We start from the raw sequence: 25,711 nt of genomic DNA, 5'->3' as shown, positions 1-25,711 counted from the left end.
AGAAGGCCGCAGTGACCATAACCAAAGGATCGAGCGTCTCTGGCTCGACGTCTGGAAAGATGTGGTGAACCCTTACCATGACCTGTTTACTGCAATGGGAACACCACAGGCAGAAGGTGGTCTGGGGATACTGAACATGGACAATCCCATTCACTTGTGGGCCCTCCACAATGTTTTTCTGCCCAGGCTGAACCGGTCCCTACAGTGGTTTGTGGAACAGAAGAACCACCAACCCCTGAGGACAGAGCGCAACAGAACTCCCCTGCAGCTCTTCTTCAGGGGGATGCTGGAGAGACGAGCCAGCACATCCACAGCAGTACAGGACTTCTGGAAAGGGAGAAGGCTTCAATCGATAATCGAGGACCATCCTTTGCCAGACAGTCGTTAGGATGTGCCTGCCACGGCTTGCCCCCTCTCTGAGGAACAGCTCGTGCAACTAACGGAGCGCATTGACCCTCGGAGTGGGCCACCCACCGATCAACATGGTCAGATGTTGTTCTCCAGTTCGTTGCCAACATGCTCGAGTAAAAAAAAAGTTAGCTTGTGGACACCCCAAACCTGAAGTGTATAGCAGACCTGTGAACCCATACGATTTTGCCATATTTTGTACGCTTGATTGTCCAGACTACAAGCAGATTGGTCAGTGGAATCGCAAGAAAAATTCATTGTCTACTTTTATTTACAAGCGCATTCCAAAGCCGATCCAGTGTTTTGACACATGATTACTGCTTTTGTCAATGAAAGAAGCATTCGTTTTAAATTGTAAACTTATTAGGCTACTTGCCCTATCCGCTCCAGCCACGTAATCGTGCAATAAATCTGCAATATCTTGCATGGCGTTGGGAGGTGTGCCTCAATTTGCGGGTTTGCTTTGAGACCTCAGAGTAAGGATGTGTCTGGGTGCAGACACTTCGCCTTCAAAAAAGTTAATTTGCACTGAGCAGCATTGGGCTGCAACAATGAAATCCTCAAAAACAATCATAAAGTTTGTTCAAAGTACCAAGCATGGTAGAAGGTATAAGCAACTGTTTTTTTCAAATTGGTTTAAATCTGTGCTCTAATTCTAAACCAATCTTTGTAAAGTGGAAAGTCATTCAAATAAAGCGAAATTATGTCCGCTGTGTATTTTATTATTTTTAAACACAGGTACTGCACCACGAAAACAATATTGCTAAAAAAATTAAAAAAATACGTACACTTTGTGAAAGAAAGTTGTAAAGAAAGTTTTACACAATGATTTGCCATTAGGTTACCTGTTTAATTGCACCAAATTTCTTTTGATGTATCTATAGTATAGATTTATAAGGTTGAAAATTGCTGAAAGTTTTTAAAACAGACTATTGTTTTTGAAAAAGACCTTAGTGTATTTTTAGGTTTATTGATGCTAGATATATTTATATATATCAGTGATGTTCCTAGGACTGGAGGGCAACAGGACAAAATGTCCTGAATCAAAAAACTAATAGGACATTATGTCCTGACTACAAAAAAACAATAGGACATTCAGATCAAGCGAACCAATCATGGCACCTAACCTTTTTAGATGCCAGTGCGGATTTGCGAAAGTTGCTGCAGCCAACGGTGAACGAGTTTGAGGCAACGCCATCCTCCTGACAGATGGTGCAGAACATCAGTTCTTTTTCTTTGCTGTAGCTGAGCCAAGGGAACATAGAAAACCAGCTCTGCACAAACTTTCTGGTCGCCCCTACTTTCGTTTCTTGCGTCTCCTCCTGCGTCTCTTTCTGAGGTTGTAGATCTATTGGCTCACCTTCTGTGGCTTCAGTCTCCGACGGGGCCGAAGGCCCTGCAACTCGACTGTCCGTGTCGTACTTTTTTTTAACAAAGCCACTCAAAAGTGTCTGCCCTTTTCCCACGCAAACCGTTTTCTTCGGCGGCATCTTTGCAGAAATGTGGCGGCGGAAGTAAAGTGTCGCTGTCAAAAGTAGCGAGAGTTGTGGCTCTTGTAATATTGTTCGGTCGAGAGTTGCGTCCCTTGTGTTATTGTTCGACCGGGAGTGAAAATTGAAGTTCAAGTAGGCCCCGATTCGAACTCGTTTTAACGGGGTTTGATACTTCAGTTTGTACAGATTCTTCTTGCAGTGACCGCTCTAGACGTAATACTATCGGACAATGACCGCTGACTTCGCGATCGGATCGGTCATTTGACGGGACAGAGGTGTTTGCAATCGGTCATTTTACAACCTAAATTGGTCTATGACCGATGACCGACGCCTCGGAACATCACTGTATAATATATATATATATATATATATATATATATATATGGCTTGCCCAATCCAACGTATAAAGGAACTCATTGTTATTCAGCCATTAACCTTCGCCGGCACTCGTTATCGACTACACACGGACGCATTCGTGGGGCCGTGCAGACCCATGCTTCTCAAAGAAGGAAAAATGTGCATATCCTTCCGTGGCACTCGTGGGGCCGTGCAGACCCATGCTTCTCAAAGAAAGAAAAATATGCATATCCTTCCGTGGCACTCGTGGGTCCGTGCGGACACAGAAGGGTGTTTGATGCAACTATCTCTTAAACGAGTTGGAATTTTTTAATGAGCTTTTAGAAATGCCTCAGACACCTAAAAAGCTATCATCTAAAAGCTCATTAAATTTCAGTGATAATTAATTAATTAATTAATGGTCAAATTTAGACTACACACGGTATTTGGTAAAATATTATGGGTCTGCATGGCCCCACGAGTGCCACGGAAGGGTTTGCACAATTGTCCTTCTTTGAGAAGTATGAGTCCGCATGGACCCACGAGTGCCTCGGAAGGGTATACACGCTTTTCCTTCTTTGAGAAGTATGGGTCCGCACGTCCCCACGAATGCTTCCGTGTGTAGTCTAAATTTGACCATTAATTAATTAATTAATTAATTATCACTGAAATTTAATGAGCTTTTAGGAGATGAAAGCTTTGTAGGTGTCTGAGGCATTTCTAAAAGCTCATTAAAAAATTCCAACTCGTTTAAGAGATATTTGCAATCAAACACCCTTCTGGGTCCGCACGGACCCACGAGTGCCTCGGAAGGGTATACACGCTTTTCCTTCTTTGAGAAGTATGGGTCCGCACGTCCCCACGAATGCTTCCGTGTGTAGTCTAAATTTGACAATTAATTAATTAATTATCACTGAAATTTAATGAGCTTTTAGGAGATGATAGCTTGTTAGGTGTCTGAGGCATTTCTAAAAGCTCATTAAAAAATTCCAACTCGTTTAAAAGATATTTGCAATCAAACACCCTTCTGGGTCCGCACGGACCCACGAGTGCCGGCGAAGGTTAAAGACATTTTCCGAATTACAATGGTTTAATAGCCAACTTGCACAATACCCCTTTTGAACAGCTCTCTGGTGCGAAAGATAAGGAAGGTTCACTTCCCTACGGGCAAACGTTTTGCTCTCACAAGCACTGGTGTTCTCTGGCTTGTGTAAAAAAACCAAAATAAAATCTCAATCGCCTTACTTTTGTATACAGGACATGCTTGAGTACTTTGAACGAACTAAAGGATTATTCTTGCGGCTATTATTGCCGCAGCCAATAAACCTTTAACGACTTTGTGTGTGTCGGTGTGTGAATGCTCTGATTTGTTTTGCTATTGTGTATTGCCATGAGCTCTGGCGAGAAGGGGTGATTAATTTATGTTCATTATTATTATGTCTCACTGTGTTTTCACAGCTGTACAGAACAGTGAAAGGGATACTCGTTCAATCTTTGGTATGATGCCATGAGCGCCATAGTTTAACTAGAGTCAAATCAGTTATTTTTCTTTTTATATTCAATGGTGCCTCATTCACCCATATTCATCAGAACATTTAAGCTATTTGCAACGTTCATTGAAGGTCAAGGTCACTTTAAGTTACCTATCAAACCTCATAGTGGTGTTTATTGTTTATGGTTAGTGTTTTCCCCTGGAGCAATTTTTTGATTAGTGCTTTTGTGAACAAGAAACAATTAACAAGTGGCTCTATCCCATCTTCCCCCCCTTCCACGTCGCGATATAACCTTCGTGGTTGAAAACACCAAATAAAGAAAGAAAGTGTTTTAAACATTTTCAGTTCTCCATTTAGTTTGGTGAAGTAGTGTAGAGCATTTTTTGAACATCAATAATCATGTATGAATTTATTGCATGTTTGTTGCTAGAATATTAATCATTCTTCTGCTGAAGAACTTTGTGCCTGATGAAAGTAAACATTGTGGTCAGTCGCATAGGTACCCCCGCGGGTTTGGGGGAAGAATTTACCCGATGCTCCCCAGCATGTCGTAAGAGGCGACTAACTGATTCTGTTTCTCCTTTTACCCTTGTTAAGTGTTTTTTGTATGGAATATAGTCAATTTTTGTAAAGATTTTACTCAAGCAGTATGTAAGAAATGTTATGTCCTTTGTACTGGAAACTTGCATTCTCCCAGTAAGGTAATATATTGTACTACGTTGCAAGCCCCTGGAGCAAATTTTTGATTAAGTGCTTTTGTGAACAAGAAACAATTGACAAGTGGCTCTATCCCATCTCCCCCCTTCCCCCGTCGCGATATAACCTTCGTGGTTGAAAACAATGTTAAACACCAAATAAAGAAAGAATAGGCACCCCCTAAAATCAAAGGTGAGTTTTAGATACTAAAATGTGCCAACAATTTTAACAGCACACCTGAGTCCCCTTTTTACTTTAGTTGCAAGATCAGTACATGTTCTATCACGGAATTTTGTTTTGTTTTTGTAATTATGTGTATTTAGAGATTTTTCAAACCAAACTATTCATCTTTGAGCTCAGATGTCCTACTTTTTGACGTATTGGTATGTTTATTCAAGGTAAGCTAGACGAATCATTTGTATCAGGAAACTAAATGAAATTTTGATTTTATGTGAAAAATTGAATCAGTATCACAACAATTTCAAAAATTATTCATATTATGTGCTGGTTAATGACTATTAAATTTGCAAGCCAAAGCTCTGTTTGCATTCTGAATTTTGCATGTAAATGTCCCATTTCAAAGATCACCTATATATTTAGGTGTGTGTGTAGTCTTTTTAAGAACATCAATTATATACATTTATTGGATCTTGATTGCTTGAATGTGTATGACACATAATTCTTGTGTGTGAATAAATGTGTATGACAAGTTTGAATATTGGATAATACAAATTGTTTGTATGGATTTTGATTCCTGTATGGTGAGGCAATGAACATGTGCGAGTGAGATGTCTATGATGGACAGCAAAATGTAGTTATGGATTCATGGCTGCTAGTCTCATTTCCAGTCATATTAAAAAAAACAAGTTGTTTTTACAAAAACACAAAACATAACTCAAGTTGTCTGCCACAAATACAATTAATTTTAATCAAACAAGTGTCATGCAGAAAATCCACTTTAAATAAGGAAAATCATCACAAAATGGAATGCATACTTTATGTTTATCACATCATAAGACACACTGGTAATACTTGGCAGGTGAGAGTTAACCCATCACACAATGGAATGAATATTTTTATCACATCATAAGACTGGTATTACTTGGCAGTTGAGAGTTAACCTATCACAAAATGGAATGAATACTTAATTTTTATCCCATCATAAGACTGGTAATACTTGGCAGTTGCGAGTTCATCCATCACAAAGTGGAATGAATACTTTAATTTTATCACATCATAAAGAATACATCGGTTCTACTTGGCAGGTGACAGCTGAACAGTTAGCAAAACAGTCACTATTTAATACTGGTTACAGAGACGAGGAATTGAGGCTGAAATTTATAAACTAAACAAGAAAGCTGAAATTGTGTGAGCCGTTTGTTCGTTCATGGGCTGAAACTCCCACGGCTTTTACGTGTATGACCGTTTTTACCCCGCCATTTAGGCAGCCATACGCCGCTTTCGGAGGAAGCATGCTGGGTATTTTCGTGTTTCTATAACCCACCGAACTCTGACATGGATTACAGGATCTTTTTCGTGCGCACTTGGTCTTGTGCTTGCGTGTACACACGGGGGTGTTCGGACACCGAGGAGAGTCTGCACACAAAGTTGACTGTGAGCAATAATAAATCTCTCGCCGAACGTGGGGACGAACTCGCGCTGACAGCGGCCAACAGGACTGAGCTACATCCCCGCCCTTGTGTGAGCAGTGACCTTCACTACAGAGGAGTGTAAAACTATAAAAGGAAAAGCAGTAGACAACGCCAGTTTTGGTTAATTTGGTAAAACATAAAAACAGACTATCGTTACACAGGGCACGAATATCACATTATCATAACTGTTACAAACGCTTTTGAGTTTATTAATTTGTATACCATTATGAGACAGTATAACAAAGTTGTTAGCGTGCAATTGATTTGTTTGTATCCGGTTTATGGTGTATATTGCCAAGTTTTGTATGGGACACTGTAACGCTAGTCCGAGTGCTTTTGATATTTTGCTGGCAACGTGTTATTCGTGTAGTAGGGGGGTTGAACCATTTATTCTGTACATTAGGTAACTGATACCTGATATGATGTGAAGTGCTTAGTTTACTTGATCAATAGTCGAGAGAAATACATTGATTTACATGTTTTCCATGGACAGCGTTACACGGAACACGAAAAGCAGGCAACATAATGACAAACAGTGGTGCAAAAAAACAAATAAGAACAGAACACACTCTTGAAACACAACGGCAATTTAAATAATGCAAAACACAAACATCAAATCTTCGAAAGTCTCTCTCTTGCATTTAATAGCAAGTAAGAAATGATGTACGGTACAGGCACCCAAAATAAAGCTTATTTTACTGAGAGAAAAAACCCACACACACCTTGTCTTAATAATTTTAAGATTTCAAAGTTCAACGTTAAACACCCCCCCCCCCCCCCCTGCAAAAAGCAAAGAAAACAATGAAAACAAAAACAAGGTATGTAAAGGAGTATAGGAAACCGGTTAAATCAGGGTCATGTTTTTTTTTTCCTTTGCAGCATGACCTCAAATAATTCAGTTTGAATACATTTGTGAATTCTCTTCAAAATTGCAGAACAAACATTTTTTCGCAGGGTGTGTACAGATAGAAACACCAACACCTACGGCTACCAAGCAAAAATAATGCGAAACACAAACATCAAATCTTCGAAAGTCTCTCTCTTGCATTTAATAGCAAGTAAGAAATGATGTACGGTACAGGCACCTAAAATAAAGCTTATTTTACAGAGAGAAAAAAACCACACACACCTTGTCTTAATAATTTTAAGATTTCAAAGTTCAACGTTAACACCCCCCCCCCCCCCCCCCAGGGTGTGTACAGATAGAAACACCAACAGCTACGGCTACCAAGCAGAAACTAAACGCACCATTGAAGGAAAGTTTTTACAATAAATAAAATCCACCCCCTTCAAGAACAGCCTGGGACAGCTTCTGCCTCCGTTCTTGACGTGTCGGGTAGACACCTGCATTCTGAGGGCACAAGTTGACACTCTGGGGAGTGGCTTTTCGGGTGTGTCCACAAACACCACGGTCAGAGGACTCTGGTACCCTCCTGGTACTGTGGACCGGCTCCCAGACATGAAAAACACGAAATCTGAGATGGTGGTTTCTCCGCACTTTCCATCTGAAACAAGACAAAAAAGAAATTCTGAAATAAAGGAAACATCATCCCGCTTTCTTTATAAGCATACAAGTACCATGACTCAAAAGAGAGGGAATTATTGCATGCTTGTGTTCATTTGTAGAAGCGTAGAAATGTTAAGCATGCTTTGCGACACAGAATGAAATGCTATTTTGAAAGCGTAACTTTTCTTGAGACTTTTTTTGAGCTGCTTGACGTTCAGTTTGATATGTGAAGGCAAACAAGATTCATTTTCCCAAATCTTTGGAGCTTTCAGGGGTAAAACCATGTGTTTATCATTTGCTGCTTTACATACAAGTTATTCTCCTGGGCCGTTTCCCATTTTGTGACATGTATTTTCAGTCCTTAAAACATGTATTAAATGGCAACTTGAATGTATACTCTCCCAAAAAAGAAACTTGACACAGGTAAACATTGATGTTTTTCAAATATATAATATATGTTAGAGGAAAGCACCAAAATTCAGTTTGAAGTTTGTCGGTTACATTGTTGCTAACAACTAACCCATAAAAAGAACATAATTGAACCAAGACTTTACTGGGTGGTCGCCCTTTTATTGAATTGCAAAAATTCTCGTCTGCACAAAAATCATGTGCATGGAGAGTATCGAGAGTATACATATTTTCTTTAGTAATAATTTTTTTCCAGTAATACTCCAGGTTGTTAATGATGCAGACTTGCAACAAAACAACATAGAATATATATATTATTTTCTTGGTAGTGTTAGCAGTATTCAAATTCATGTCACAACTTCCGGTTTCCATGTTATGAAGGTGCTTTACTTTAAAACCTTTGTATTTTTACTGAACACTAAGACAAACAAATGTGCAAGTATTTGTTATTCTATCTCTGCAGGCCAAGGATATTTATGAAACTAGTATTTGTGAATGAAATTAATTTGTACAGCTTAAATGTCTCAAGTTAAATTTAATAAAAAGTCTACTTTATAACATGGTTTTCCCTGGTACACAGCTCTGGAGATTAAAGCTGTGGTCTATTTATGACTTTCCTGGGCTACGAGGTTGAAAAATAGGGATACAATCATGTACAGAATTCTGTACAGCAAACGCTACCCGAAACCCCACCTATACGGCGTGTATGACCTTGAGAGCTTCAGTCAACGCTTGAATTTTTCAGAGATAACAGCCGGTTTGCTCTCTCAAGACTGATCATATTTTATCTTCAAGAGAGATCAAGGGGAAAAAATAAACGCCCCGGCGAAGATTCGAACTCTCGACCTCTCGACTTCGTGTCTCATGTCCTAACCACTAGGCTACTGCGCCAATTGAGAAAATGAAGGAAAAACATTGATATGAATTCATGTTATGTTATTCTTGAAGCAGCATGATTTATATCTCTATCCGCCCATTGTTCAGAAGTTTGTTTGTTTGTTTGTTTGTTTGCTTAACGCCCAGCCGACCACGAAGGGCCATATCAGGGCGGAGCTGCTTTGACATATAACGTGCGCCACACACAAGACAGAAGTCGCAGCACAGGCTTCATGTCTCACCCAGTCACATTATTCTGACACAGGACCAACCAGTCCTAGCATTAACCCAATAATGCCAGACGCCAGGCGGAGCAACCACTAGATTGCCAATTTTAAAGTCTTAGGTATGACCCGGCCGGGGTTCGAACCCACGACCTCCCGATCACGGGGCGGACGCCTTACCACTAGGCCAACCGTGCCGGTTGTTCAGAAGTGAATACATGTATAACTATTTCTTAGATGTCTGGTTTCAACTGGCTTTGGAGAGATTCAATTACTGTTCTTGTCATTTTCTTGCATGTTGTAAATAGAGATATCGCAGCTATTTGCATGGCGCGAATGTCGTGTAGCATGACGGTGTAAACATGTACTGCGATTCTGTAAAACATGTTTGCAAATAAAGGCAAATTTTAATGTCAATTTTTACGTTTTTGCAACGCATAAATGATAATTCAAGCGTAGAATGATATAAAATTATCAATTTTTTTATCTTTGACAATACTGGTGAAGTGGCCTAGCGGTTAAGACATCGGCCCGACATTTCGAGGCCCCGATGCCTTGAGTTCGAATCCCTGCCAAGTCGTTTATTTTTTCTGCTCGATCTTTCTTGACAACAAATATGCTCAGCTCTGCGAGAGCAAACCGGATGTTACCACTGCAAAATTCAAGCGTTGACTGAAGCTCTCAAGGTCATACACGCCGTATAGGTGGGGTTTCGGGTAGTGTTTGCTGTACAGAAATCTGTACATGATTTTGTCCCTATTTTTCAACCTCGTAGCCCCGGAAAGTCATAAATAGACCACAGCTTTAACCCATATCAATCAAGGTTTGTTATGAGCCAAACGGCTTTCCAAATGAGATTATATACGTACCACTGCCGCCGCCACCAAATAATCATAATATACACTTTACAACGGATTACACACACACATTACACACACACACACACAGATAACAAGGTAATCTTGAACTTTAGCGTGACGAAAATGCACCGAAAATGGTGTACGTTGTCAACCGCATGGGACATCATCTACACGAAAGAGTTGTCTCCCTTGTCTGGTCACACGGATAATTCCTTCTTTGATGGGTCAAATGCATTCGTACAGTTCATCATCGGAGTTCATTCCGTAACTTCAAAGGGATCTAAAATGACTTGTTATGATTACAAGTGCAGGTTCTACAAATTTGGAGACTTAAATGCCTCTGAATTAAGAGCTATGAATTTAACACGCTAAAGTTCAAGATTACCGATAACACTGACGATATAGCAGCTAGTCTCTCGCACCGAATTCCAATATTTTGCATCTTTGGTCAAAAACGCGCACAGCCACAGGCCTTCAAGTTCAACTTCTGGATGTGGATGCCCCACTGACTCGGTGTAGATCGTCACAAGAACCGAATTCGTCTGATAAAACAATTAACTTACCCTGCTGTGCGAGCTTGGGCAACAGCGTTAATTAAAACTGCACTCGCAAACCTTCCAAAACATCAGGGACATTTGCCATCCCCGCCATCTTGAGCTGTTCAGTCTGTCAAAAGGCGGCAAAGCGAGGCGATGAAGACGCGTATAAGCTTAGTGTTTTTCATGTGGATTCCCAGTCCAAGTTTTTAAGTCGCTTAACCACGTGACTAATAACTGATTAATACAGGTGTATTTATTATTAAATACAGGTGTATTTAATTTTAAATACAGGTGTATTTATTTTTAAATACAGGTGTAATTATTTTTAAATACAGGTGTATTTATTTTTAAATACAGGTGTAATTATTATTAAATACAGGTGTATTTACTTTTAAATACAGGTGTATTTATTTTTAAATACAGGTGTATTTATCATTAATTACACCTGTATTTTATAATAAATACAGGTGTATTTAATAATAAATGCACCTGTATTTAATAATAAATACACCTGTATTTAAAAATAAATACACCTGTATTTAATAATAATTACACCTGTATTTAAAAATAAATACACCTGTAATTTATAATAAATACACCTGTATTTAATAAAAAATACACCTGTAATTAATAAAAAAAATACACCTGTAATTAATAATGATACTTATTGTATACGTTTAAGAAATAAATACAGCTGTATTTATCATTAAATACAGGTGTATTTATTTTAAATTACAGCTGTAATAGTTATGAGCCAAACGGCTTTCCATAGTCTTGTGTTTGTCGCACTCGGAATTGGGCCTACTATAGTGAGTGCGACAAACACAAGACGTGTGTGTGTTTGTGTGTGTGAGTGTGTGTGTGTGTGTGTGTGTGTGTGTTTCCAGAAGTTGGCTTACAAAAAATAACACTAACACTAACACGCGGATCCGTGCTGACATTTTGCTTTTTACGCACAACAAACCAACCGACCTTACCAATCCTCACTGCAAGCAACACCACCACCACCACCTCCACGAACAACAACAACAACAACAACAACAACAACAACAACAACAACATCAAGCAAAAACCGAACAAACAAAAACTAAAATCAAAACTTGACTAAATATAAAAAGGAGGAAAAAACACAGATGTGACAACTATTTGGTACCCGCTTTTGGTAAAGTCAGTTACAAGCAGAGCAGCTTCTTTCTCTTCCTGCTGGTCGCAGCAAGATGTTGCTGTCGTTGTTGGTGCTGCCCGCAGTGCGATGGATGTTGTCCGTTTCGTTGTTGTCGCTGCTCAGGGCTGGATCAAGTATGATAGAGGGGTGGGGTTCCAAAAATGAGGCAGGGGTCCAGGGGTCACCTACTAGGCCCCCATGTGGGGCACAGGGGTGACGCCTTGTTGGAGGGTCAGGGATGCCCCCCTGACGGTGAGAACATTGTACATTTCAGTGGTAATTGTTGGGTCTATCCTCGTGTCTGGTAACCAAATTGTCTGCAACGAGGTACATCAGGCGGCAAGGGAGGGAGAGGAGAGGGGGGGGGGGGGGTCCAGATGCGAAGACACCCCTCCCCCAGGGCCTTACGGCTCGCCATTTAACTTTTTGTTTGTTAGGTGTCGTTGTTGCTGCTGGCAATGATCTGTTGTCGTTGTTGCTGTCGTTGTTCCTGCTGCTTGCCTTGTGTTGTTGTCGTAGTTGCTGATGCTGATCGAGGTTTCTTGTTGCTTTTGTTTGATTGTTTGTTTAACAAAGTGATGTAAGCGCTCTAAATCCATACGAACTGTGTAATAGAGTAAGTGAGAGTTATTCGGAACCATTCTCCTGGCACCTGAGAGAATAACACCTTTCACTTACTCTATTACACATGTCGTATGCATTTAGAGCGCTGACCTCCCTTTGTTTATCACATCTCCAAACAACGCTCTGCCTCATTTGTTTAAGATTCTGTTTGTGTTTTTTTGTTTTTTGTTTGTCTCCGTTTATCTGATGATCGGGTCTTAAATATTTTTTAGAAAAAAAACATCAAGCTGATTTCTTCTCTGCTCGAAACGCACCTTTAACAACAAATTGCGCGATCCCGAAGGCAACAGATGCGACCATGCATGTACTAAAGAAGGGCTGGTGCACCCATTTTCTACCGCTCTTTTCGTCGATAATAAGTGTTGTTTAACGCCCCCACGGAAAAAAAACCCCATTTGGGGCATGTTTTAGGGTGTGACTCCGACTTCTGATGGTTTAAAAAAAGGGGTGAAAAAAAAACAAAAAAGCTCTCTCTGTCTCGATCCGATCGCCTCTCTTTTTGTTGATAACAGCACCCCATACAATACAAGGAAGCGGGAACCGGACATGAAATAAGTTCGTACACTTGTCCACTGATAAGGGATTGGGACAGAGCTGAGAGCGCTGGGTGTCGGCACCCGAACACCCCTCAACCCAAGCCGCACCCCTCCTGTAGTCCACAGGCACACGATACAGATCTTGAATCCGAAGAATAAGAAAACAAGAAAGGTATGTTGTTGGAACGTTTAATTATTGACAAAAACAACACGTTACGTTCACAGATATATCGACCCAGCGGTCTTTTAAGTGCACAGACAAACACTTATCAGGCAAAACTTATCTTTTGTTGGCAGTCTATTTGTTTTTGGATTTGAAGCCGAAGATGAGCGACTTTTTACTTATAAGGGCAAGAGGTGGCTAAAAATGTTTGTCTCCCCTAAAAATACAAACAGACATACAAACAAACAAGCATAAGAAAACACCTACAAGTTGCAACAACAACCACGTTACGTCACATGACATCTTGGTAGATATTACGATATTTCAACAGAAAATGACGATTGAAAAATACACATAATCACACATAAATATGAAATACAGGACACATTCCACGTGAAAAGGCAATAAATGTGAAATCCACATGGAAATATAAATTTTAATACATACACACACACGCACATTCACAACACACACACACACACACACACACACACACACACACACACACACACACACACACTCACACACACACACACACACACACACTCACACTCACACTCCCACGCACACTCACACGCACATTCACAACACACACACTTTAGACCTCTCTCTTTTTCTCTCAAGATTAAAGTTTATTAATTTATATTATGCTGACTGTTAGCAAGTGATAAGAGACATGCCAAGGAAATGGATCTCAACATGAGACCGCAGCCAAATGTTGATATCATTTTCGTTACACATCTGTTATCACTTGCTCGCAGTTAGCATATCAAAAATAAAGCTTTTATTACCGGTTAATTTTGACCTAGATAATTATCGAAGCGGATACTCCTAATAAGACAGCCGAATGTAGACGAGATTGAACCATCACCTCATTCACGTGACCTCATGTAGCAAATCATTTGCCTGACCTCAGGAATATTAACAGCTGAAAAGTTCTCGCTCAATCTCACTTGAGATACACTGACTTTCTATTGATTCCATTTTCCTTGTGCAAGAGAAAGGGTAAGATTTAGAATAAACAGCAGACAGAAAGAAAATGCCGTTGAATTTTATTTACATTTTAATGTAAAATGAGTTCAATGCTATTTCATGAAAATCTTCAGAACTTTGATCATGCAATTTGCAAGCGAGCTCAGCATCAAATGGCATTTTTAGAAGGTAGGTGGAGCCTTATATATAAATTGCCATGTTGTACCCCCACCCCTATCGACACACTGTTTTTTTCTCTCTTAGTAAGGTGTATTATTGTTAACATTAAAAGTGTAATTCCTTAGAATAAGTCGCCCTGATGGTTTTTATTCAACATTTTTGTTTGTCTGTGTTATTCTTTGAGTGATAAATGAAAAGGGTATCTGCTATCAGCCCTGATTGGTCACATAGTCATATGTTGCACTAAAATGGTAATAAACAACTATCTCTTTAAACAGAATATGCTACCGGGAGCTAGAAAGTAGCTTTCACATTTAAGTTTGAATAGAAGGGGTTTTGAAGCACCGTTAAAGGTCTGAGTTGATTGAATGTGGTGACTGTTACACGGGAGGAAGCTATATTGTAATGGGGGCAGCATGCAAGTACCCATGACTAACTGTCAATGGTTGTCTCATGTGATGAATAACAAATATGGTTCTAAAGTGTGAAAGACATGGATATGATGCAGGCAAGTTATTGGCAATCAAAACATGAAATCAGGCGTTAATCAGAAGTAAAGAGATCTACTGCGATCGCTTGTGAGAAAAGCATTTATATAAACAAAGGAAAAGGGACACTCATTTGCAAACTCAGCAAAACATATCGACAACAGCAACAACGGCTTTGAAACATTATTTGCAATTTCTGCTGCCATGAAAACAATTCTGGTCACCGGTAATAATTATTTTGCAATTGATCGATAATTTAAAGAATGTCATGTTCACAGATGAAAAACAAACTTGGCAACTTTTCCGCCTAAAAAAGCAGTTTCAAGATTCAGAGAGTCCTAATCAGGTAGGCGTGTATGTGGTTATATCGCACTGGATAAAGCCAAGAGTCTGCAATTGTTTTGGGCATTCTAGACGTCCTGTTTAGGACCAATATACTACACATACTTTTTTTTCAAAATGCACGGACAGTTAGTATACGAATAACTACCCTACCTGTAAATGAATGAGTTAACTGAAAATGCTCTGCGTGTAATACAGCTCCTTACACACGTAACAAATGAAGCAGAATAAATGGAGAACAAAATACGGAAAAGCCAGGCTGGGCCAATAGGCAAGTTGGAAATGAACTGTTCCTTGGATTATAGCTACGAAAAAAAGTATTTATCTGACGTCCATTGTCTTCTGTTCTGCAGCAGAAACAAGCGTTGTGGGTCGCTTTAGATTCATACAGTAGCTGCCACTTTTATTTGTATGTGTCGTGTCGAATTCACGGAATTGCCGACATTTTTGCCCCTTTTGCGTAATCGGCAAAAAGCTGCCCATTTCGCAAAAGTGTAGTTTTCGTGTATTTTCGGAGTTAAACTCGACACAGGCCAACAAAAACCATAAAACACAAAATAGGGAGGCAAGGCAATGTTAAAGGCCCACTACGCTTCCCGTAAATCATCAGTTTCTGGCCACAGACACTGTCAGGCTTTTACACACAGTACAAACACCCTTTCGTTTAAACACTTACCGCTAAAGAACATCATAGGTGCCCTCCATAAAGAGCGAGCATTTTTCAAAGAATTCATTTTTTGCTTGGCCAGCCGGATTTACTTAAAAACAAATCGGAAGCCTCGTTTTGGCGCTGGAGCTAACTGATAAAATCTAAATAATAAATTGACAGCATGTGGGACAAACATTCTTAAATCATAATTATTTTTTTTTTTATCTAGACAAGATCAGTACAATTCGGAGACGAATTTTCTGCATGTCGCCAGTTTCTTTGAACGGTCAATCGCGAAATGAGCAAAAATGTTGCCGATTCCTCGAATTAGGCAATTCTGTGAATTCGGCACGACATATGCACGTTTGAAGAAGGTATGAAAAATAATGTTGTGGTGTTTTAACAATGTTTGTGTTACAAGCTGTCAAATTATCATTTAGATTTTAAAAGTTAGGTTTCCGATTTGTTTTAATGTACTTCCTTTGTAACTGCAGAACATAAATTCTTTAAAATTGTCTCACTCTCAACGGAAAGCAGCCAGTTTCAAGGTACTTTGTTGGCAAGTTTCAAGGTACTTTGAACGCGATAACCATTGTGTAATGTTAATTTTGTCATTGCCATCCTTTTCCTTGCAATTTATTGATATTGAAAACCTAATGACTCTGTTTAAAAATGGTTTTTTTTTTTATCACCAGCGCCGTTGCAGAAACAATACTCAACTGCTGAATTAACTGTTAAATCGTCTTACTTTATGTTGTATAATGTTTTTACGAGAAATATTGATTCCACACAATAACAGAGACTTTCTATGATTAACAATTAATGATTATAGAATTTCTGTTTAAAAACAAGTATACGACAGCGATTGACCCCAAAAATCAACTTCGCTGATATTTTGCTCATATTTTGTCTGTGATATTTTCAGAGTGTGTTGAGACAAGCGTAAAACAGTTAGAGACATTTACCGAACTGACTGTATGATACAGATTTATGAATATGATGACGTGCCAAGAATCATATAATTGAGGGTTGGGTATTTGAATGGGGTATTTGAAGGATCAATTGGAACCACATGACCTATTTTGTAAGTGGTATTAATCCCTGGTTTACGTTTGTTGCAATGATGTGTTTTAATTGTATTATTGTAACGTGTCTTTCCAATATGGCTGGAAATCGTGTAATTACATGACGTTTTCGTGGGCTAACATTAGATCAGTTTCTCAATAATACAAATAGAAACACATCATTACAACAAAGAAATTCCAAGGCTTAATACAACTTACAAAATAGGTCCTGTGATTGTACTTGATCCATCAGATACCAATTCAATTACTCAAACCTCGGTTTTATGATTCTTGTGATTGTAAAGATTGAAACTGAGTACAATGGAGGAGTATTCGCTGACACTGACTCTTGCGTGGTCAAAACCGTCAAACGAAACAGCGCTTACCTCTGCAAAATATTCATATGTAAGATGTCAATACATGCATGATATGTGTGCAGCAGCTTCGTTGGAATTCACCTACCTACAGCCCCTCCCCCCCTCTCACCCCCTCCCCCGAGATACCCTCGGCTCGATCTCAATCCCCAAGTGCCCAGGAAATATTGACTGAATGTAAACATCCTGTTTGTGGAATGTAAATTGCGCTTTGCTTAAGCTTTGGAAAGTTGAACGCTGTCTCGCCCTTTATCCAAAATATAAACAAACACGCACACAGAGATCTTGTCACCCTCTGCTGCACTTCAAAAGCACACAGTATTTACACAGTTAAACTTCAACGCGAGCGTACAACTAATATAAAAATTAATTAAAAACAAATTGTGATGGGACACAGTTGAATAGCGCATGGCGCGTTAGTAAACAGAACGCCGCACACACAAACACAAAGACACATATTTTGGAACACGCATTTGAACGCATGCAAACAAGCACGATCACCTTGACATCTTCATTCAAACATGTCATACCCTTTTTGTTTTCAGCAGAGCAAACTCGAGTTACATTCAAGTATGCTGCCAAGATAATAAACATAATAAAGATACTTAGGCCAACAACAACAAAAGTCTGTTTACAGTAACATAGGCAAAAAAATAGGGTCGGTAGGTCGGGCATTTTTTTCTCCCAAAACATATTTTTAAGTTATTTTGCCAAAAAAACAATGACTTTTTATTTTTTTATTATATTTTTTTTCTCCCAAATGCCAACAAAATAGTCTAGGGTCTCGCGAAAAAATAGGGTCGGTCGGTATACCGTAAACAGACTATTTTTGTGTGTGCCTTATATGGTTAGATACAGCAATTACTTTTTTTCCCCAAAGTTAAGCTAGCTGACAATGTGCAGTAAAGACACAGTTATTCTTCTTCTTTAAGCCAAATGCTGTATTTCGTAGCATGTTGTATTTGATGGCAAAAGATGAAGACATTCACTACCTTCTTGGCCAATTCAAACCAGAAATAAATATGCAGCGGATTTGTCTACAATCATGTACTGATCTTCCGCATTCTATTGAAATTCATTGAACAATCTTTATCAGGATATGTCGCCCAAATGGTGTTATTCTAAGGGTTTGAAATGATGCATGTAATCACTGACCAAATACATTATTATTCTCGTATCAATAGTCTGGTAGGAGATAGTTCCCATGCGGTTTGAAACAATCTAAAACTATATTTGCTATTCTAAAATTGTTCTTGCACCAATCACATATAAAACAAACAAAAAAGAAAAACAAACAAACGAGCATAAGAAAACACTTACAAAATGCAACACTTGAGTTACACTGACTTTCTATTGATTCAATTTTCCTTGCAAAGAGAAAGGGTAAGATTCAGAATAAACAGCAGAATTTTATTTACATTTGACGTAAAATGAGTGATGCTATTTCATTTAATTCTTCAGAACTTTGATCATGCAATGTTCAAGCAAGCTCAGCGCCAAATGGCACTTTTAGAATGTGGGTGGAACCTTAATTGCCATCTTGTACCTCCACCCCCATCGAAAAAATAGGTTTTTTTTCTCGATATTTCAACATGGTAAGGTGTATTATTGTTAAAATTAGAAGTGTAATTCCTTAGAATAAGTTGCCCTGATATTTGTATTCCAAATGTTAGTTTGTCTTTGTTATTCTTAGTGATAAATAAAAAGGTTATCTGTTATCAGTCCGGATTGGTAACAGAGTCATATGGCGCACAAAAAATGACAACTATCCCGTTCAACATAGTTTGTTACCGGGAGCTAGAAAGTAGCTTACACATTTAAGTTTGAATAGAGGAGGTTTTGAAGCAACGTTAAAGGTCTGAGTTGATTGGCATTAAAAACATTTAATTAGGCGTCAATCAGAAGTGAATTCGAGAGACCTACTGCGATTGCTTGTTAGAAAAAACGAACATTTATATAAACACGATTATGCAAAGGGAAAGGAACACTCATTTGTAAAGTGCAAAACATATCGAGAACAGCAACAACGGCTCTGAAACATTATTTGCAATTTCTGCAGCCATAAAAACAGTCCCGATCACCGGTAAAAATTGTTTGGGGCATTCTAGACGTCCTGTTTAGGACCAATATACTACACATACTTTGTTCAAACGGCATGGACAGTTAGTATACGAATAACTACCCTACCTGTAAATGAATGAGTTAAATACAAATGTTCTGCATGTATGTATAGCTTCTTTTGTAAATACACACTTAAACTAAAGCAAGAATAAAAGAAGAGAACAAAATACAGAATGCCAGGCTGGGCCAACAGGCAAGTTGGAAATGTCCTTGAACTAGCTCTTCCTTGGATTATAGCTACGATTTTGTTTTAATCCGCCGCCCATTGTCTATTGTTCTGCACCAAAAACAAAGAAGCGTTCTGGGTCGTTTCAGATTCGAGCTAGTACACCAGCTATCACTTTTATTTGTATGTGTCGTGTCGAATTCACGGAATTCTCTACATGTTTGACCCTTTTGCGTAATCAGCAAAACGCTGCCCATTTCGTGAAAGTGTAGTTTTCGTGTATTTTCGGAGTTAAGCTCAACACAGACCAACACAAACCATAACAACCATAATAGGGAGGTAAGGCATTGTTAATGCAATGTTCTGGTGACAATAAAAGTAACAGACTGGGTGCCGCTTTTGTGAAATGGGCAAATTTCAGAAGCATTTATGCATTTTCGCGAAATGGGGAGCGTTTTGCCGATTACGCGAAATGAGCAAAAATGTTGCAAATTCCCCGAATTCGGCAATTCCGTGAATTCGGTACGACATATGCACGTTTGAAGAAGGTATGCAAAACAATGAGTACGGCTGGAATACTCACATTTTTCAGGAAATAAACAATTCAATGTGAAGCCAAATAGTATCAGACGCTCAGATATATCTTCCAGAGCATTAAGGAAATAACCATTCTGCAGAGAAGCATTACATCCTGCCTTTTGCACACAAAAAAGGGAGAGAAAAAAGGAAAGAAAAAAAGCACAGTACGGTTCCAAAATATGTTGCAAAGGATATGCACACAGGGAACGTCAGCCTTGATGCAATTGTTATCACTGATGTCTCTATAACCGGACTATGTACCTGATGTCGGGGGAGACCACCTGGTGTCTTTGCCATAGTCTGGCTCTGTCAGGTCAGAGAACAAAATGAAGTTTTTCATCTTCTCTGAAAGTGGAAGCTGGTCTGCATCACTCTGACGAGTCTTGCGCAGTGTAAGACAGTGTGAGATCACCAGGCGACACGCGGACTCCAATCTTCGCGGTGTGGTCGCGACCTCGTCGAGATAGGGGAGAGCCACGTCTTCAACACAGTGAGTGAATTTTGAATATAAAAGACTGTTATGGTCTATTTGCTGCTCCATTTCTTCTTGCTCCTCAGTGCCAGGTTCCAGAACGTCTGACAACTCTTTGTGCAGCAAGAACAACTCTCTGTTGGAACATGCCCCGGATTCATACAGCATCTTCATCACAACAGGCAGCTCACGGAGCGCTGCACACAGAAACGGAGATGTGATCTTCTGTCCCACGTGCCAGTTCCATCTTGAACTAGCGTGATCAGGTAGAGACAACACTCTTTCCTCTTCAAGATCTGTCAGGGATGGTTGATGTGTGCCAAGTCCCAACCGGATGCACTCAGCCAGCATCCTCTGTGGACAGTCTTTGTTCAGCAATGCGTAAACCAACACTGAGTTACCCTGGTATGTCACAGCTAGAGGGTTAACTCCCCTGGCCACCAGGTAGTACATGCTGCTCCAACATCCTGACAAACATGCTGCGTGCAGAGTTGTTTCCCTTCTGTCGTTGATCCCCTTTCTTTGGTCAGGACACCACATGAGTGTGTGTTCAATTATCTGTCCCTGCCGAGCATTGATCATCATAATAAGCGGAGTGAAACAATACCAACGGCTTTTTTTGGGTGACATGCGTTGATGAATGTCAGCTTGGTACTCTATGAGCAACTTCACAGTGACCCACTGTTCCGATTCTATCGCCCTGTGCAGCACACTGTAACCGTGTCGGTCGAGTAGATCGGGATCACCGTCACGCACCACTAGCTCCTCCACCGCCTCCCAGTCTTTCTTCATGGCCATCCTTTGGAGAGGCGCGTGGCCGTCATCGTCCTTCATGTTGATGTCAGCGTGGTGCAGTTGACAGTGATCCACCAGATCCCACTGGTGCTGCTCAATGGCTTCCAGCAGAGCGGTGTCACGATGTCGGATTCCAGTATCGTCCTTCTCCTCCACTAACGGCTTCACGACCTGCCAGAGCTGGCAGCTAAAAGCTCGCTGAAACAGTGCTTCGCGTTCCTCCACAGACAGCGGGGTTTGCAAGGATTTGATACAGAGCCACACAACGCTCCCCTCCCTCGTCTCCCAGGCACGGTCCATCACCTCTTGTCTCACATCGTCAGGTACCTCGTGTTCCATCACCCTAGCAACCAGAGTCCACTGGTTCATCTCCATCAGCTGTGGCAGTGCGTCCAGACACACCTTGATACTCAGCCTTTGCTCCAACAACGCTCTGCACACACCCCACTGTCGTAGTTTCATCATCCGAGAGAAGAGTGAGTCTCGCTGTAATGTATCCGTCATGAGTCTTACCAGCTGCATGACTACGTGCCAGGTCTTCGTTTTCATCGCTGCTTTTAGGGCCAGACGCACATAGTTCTTCATGGGGTTTCTGAAAAGGCAATACAACACAAAGGCCCACTGACGTGTTTGACATGCTTTTTCCAAATTCGTTTGGCATCGTGCTTGCATGTTTCTCTCTAATCCCAGTGCGTGTATGTACCTTTGTCTTATGTCCAACTTTAAACTTGAGTTCATCTTCTTGTCCTCATTCATCCTCCCCAAGCGTTCGCTAACCTCTGCCACGTCAGCGCCGCGTTCAAACATGTGAAGAACAGTGTCCCAGTCCGCGTATTTGGCCAGCCGGTAGCGCACCCGCATCAGTTCGGTGGTGGTCAGTCCATGGTCAGCCAGCAGCAAGGCCACGTCCCACTGTTTCTCCCTCAAAGTCTCGTCCAGTGCCCAGACCCGCTGATCGTCGTACAGTGTGTGGTCTGCCCACTGCTTGACAACGCTCCACTGTCGCTGTTTCACTGCTGCCTGCAGCAAGTGTCGCCGGTCTTGCTCCCACACGCGAGACAGACAGGCGTGGCTGATGACGTTCCAACTATTGTGACTTCTTAGCATGATTTTGAGGGCCACACTTTGAAGTTCAGGGAAGAGAGGCAGCACAGCAAACATCATCAATAGAACGTCGTCATCATGATCTCCCCTTCTGTTGGAGTGGTACAAGTGGAACTGTTCCAAGAAACGAAAGAACAGCTGTACGGGTCTTGCAATACTTTTGTTCAGTTCCCAGAACTTGACGACGTATCCCTTTGTTGATTCAAAGTCGGAGATTGTGTCATGAACAGACTCCTCTTCAGACCTGTGCTGCATGCATGATGTGATCTCTGTGTAGATGTCGAGCACACAGCTTTCGACGGGTTCTGTCAGAAGTTTTGGACACTTGCTGTGACTGCAGATCATGACGCATACATTGTGTACTAACGACGTGTACAGGAGCTCACACAATTCCTTCTTCAGTCCGAGACGCTCAGACACTTTGTTTATTCTGCTCGTAGTGTCACCTTTCATTAATGAAAAGAAATGAAATGTGCATGTTTCACTGACACGACAGTTTTCTACTATGGCCCAAAATGCGTCAACATGCGGACTCCGTTTTCCTGATTTTACCCATGCACACAGCGTTTCACACACGAAGTCGTGTATAATGTACACTATCGTGTCCCAGTTTTTGTGTTCTTCGAGAAAAGGAAAGATATATGCATAATGGCAAGGTAAAATGCAACTGTAGAAATCAGTTTTCCCTTTCCCTCCAACGTTTTCCCTACCATTTTCAGAGGTTGTACATGGTTTGCACTGACACAACAGTTTGCCGGCAGCTTCCCACTCGCAGCGTTTCACAAGGTTAGATAGCACAGAGTCCAGATCATTCTCCCCACAGTAAGGCAGAGCATATTGTATAAATTTAGACCCACTGGCCCGTTGGCTGTATTCTTCAACAGCGCATCTTCGACAAATGTCACTGACATCCTGCTGTAGCACCTTTACCGCGGTTTTCCAAAGGTTCCTTTCCACAAGGTTCTCCAGCACAGAGTCGAGCTGGTCCTTTGAACAATAGGGTAGAGCGTACTGTATAAAGTCATGGACAGTGGCTCTTTTTCTGCATTTTTCAACATCCCATTTTCGACAGTCTACGGTGGTTCCCTGCCGTAACAGTTGTATCGCGGCACTCCAAAGACCTCGTGTCAGAAGGTGTTTCAGCACAGAGTCGAGCTGGCGCTGGTCCTTCCAACAGTAGGGTAGAGCGTACTGTCTAAAATCATCGTATGTGGGTAGTTGCATGCACTTTTCAACAGCACTTCTGCGCGGCTGGTCGCTGGCACCTCGTTGTAATAGCTTGCTAGCAGCTTTCCACATTTGCCACTGTGCGAGGATTGTTAGTACACCATCCACATCATCACCACAACGACCCAAGACGTGTTCAATGAAGTCATCTGTTTCGGATATCTCGTTAAATACTTCAATAGCCAGCCTACGTTGTGATTCACCAACATCTCCCTTTAGCATTGTCTGAACAGCATACCACATTTTTCTTTTGACACGGCATGCCAGTTGCAGCCTTAGCTTATCGTCAGAACAGAAGCTCAAGACGTACGTCGTAAAGTCCTTGCCACTGGCTCGCGAACTGCTGTTTTGAATGGCCTTCTTGAATTGTGCATCACTCAGGCCTCGCTGTAACACATTGCTCACAAGGTCCCAGAAGCATCGCCTCAGAAGGTGTGTCAGCACAGTGTCGAAATTGTCAATCGAACAATCAGAATTTGCAATTCTTTCAACAAATTTCTTCTTTGCCTCTTTCAGAACTGTTTCTATGGCCCTGTGGCGCCGCTGATCACTGAACTGATGTTGCTCCAGTAAAGTCACCACTAAATTCCAATTCCTCCCTTCCAGGGCCTGAACCAATTGTAATTCATGAGTAGTTTCAGGTAACAGTTTATAGTATTGCGCCATAATGAACAGATCTCCGTGCTGACGTCAGGATATCATGCTGTGGCTGTCTTTAAAACTGCAGATTATTCATGCCGGTGCCATTACCAGATTGGATGCAGCATATGTTGTTGAACCGAAACTTCGCAAGGTGCCCTAGCCCTCAGCAAATGCGTGTCTGTTTGTAGATGGAATGCTACAAAGAAAAAAGATGCGAACTTAATATGGCTGCTCTCAGAAGATGTTCAAATACTGTAAACAAAAACATGGACATAGACAAAGAGTCTGATTAAGGTAATGAGAAAGGGAGACAAACAATTAGAGTAAGCAAGAGAGGAGCAGACAGACACAAAGACAAACATTGACGCTGACGTGATTTTGACCCAATATTGGGGGCTTGACTGCCGTTATTCTCCATCATTTTCTGATTCCAAAAACATATAAATATGTTATATTTGGATTAAAAACAAGCTCTGAAAATTAAAAATATAAAAATTATGATCAAAATTAAATTTTCGTAATCAATTTAAAAACACTTTCATCTTATTCCTTGTCGGTTCCTGATTCCAAAAACATATAGATATGATATGTTTGGATTAAAAACACGCTCAGAAAGTTAAAACAAAGAGAGGTACAGAAAAGCGTGCTATCCTTCTCAGCGCAACTACTACCCCGCTCTTCTTGTCAATTTCACTGCCTTTGCCATGAGCGGTGGACTGACGATGCTACGAGTACATGGTCTTGCTGAAAAATTGCATTGCGTTCAGTTTCATTCTGTGAGTTCGACAGCTACTTGACTAAATGTTGTATTTTCGCCTTACGCGACTTGTTTTTTTTTTTACAGAACATTTAACACACTGCGATCTTTAGTTACTGTCTGTCCGCGCTGACGACGAACACAATGAAGACACTGGAGTCTACGGTCTGATAAAAACGCACACTATTCAAGGAGATGTACTTTAAAGTGCAAATTATCAAGTTAATGTCTGAACACCATGCACGTACATTTGTTCGAGCGTATACTCACAGTATTTCCGTGCGTGGAGACTGAAGGGTCCTTTGCTAACACAAACGGCCCTCTTTTGACAACATTCATATCAAGAAGCTTTGCTGTTAGTTGGCACGAGCAGTGCCATGGGTTTTCAGTAAACATGGCCACAGTTTGGCAAAACATATACCTCCACAATGTTGTGCTTCAGGTAAAAACAAAATAAAAGAAGAGAGTGCGGCTGCATAACAAATATTGGATCTACAGAAGTCTGCAACACGCAATTGTAAATACAAGGTGAGTAGATTCGCGTCAGTGTTACCCGGGGTGATAACGGAACCTCTTTTCTTCACAAGAAACACACCTGACTAGACTAGTTTCGGTTCTTTTATTGCCGAGAAGGCCAGCTCTTTCAACAGCGACAGCACTGTCATACCAATAACAGGAATAGCAGTGATCAGGACAGCCAACACTGCAAACACGCGGCAAAATGTGTAAATAACATATCCCCACTGTACTGTGTATATTGCCAAATCGAATATCTATGGTGCTCTTGGCTTAGCTTGAG

The 25,711-nt window shown here is 40.7% G+C and overlaps 1 protein-coding gene across 1 annotated transcript; it reads right to left on the bottom strand.

The window, feature by feature from the left end:
- Positions 1-17,289: 17,289 nt before the first annotated feature.
- Positions 17,290-25,421, bottom strand: LOC138948158 (uncharacterized). The gene is made up of 2 exons (XM_070319660.1): positions 25,183-25,421; positions 17,290-24,351 (listed from the first exon to the last, which is right to left on the bottom strand). The coding sequence occupies exon 2, from the start codon at positions 24,177-24,179 to the stop codon at positions 20,169-20,171; it is 4,011 nt and encodes a 1,336-aa protein (XP_070175761.1). The 5' UTR covers positions 24,180-24,351; positions 25,183-25,421; the 3' UTR covers positions 17,290-20,168.
- Between the last annotated feature and the right edge of the window lie 290 nt (positions 25,422-25,711).

This window comes from Littorina saxatilis, linkage group LG15 (genome assembly GCF_037325665.1).
Source record: "Littorina saxatilis isolate snail1 linkage group LG15, US_GU_Lsax_2.0, whole genome shotgun sequence".
NCBI classification, from domain to species: Eukaryota; Metazoa; Mollusca; class Gastropoda; order Littorinimorpha; family Littorinidae; genus Littorina; species Littorina saxatilis.
This window is presented reverse-complemented; position numbering and strand designations above follow the sequence as displayed.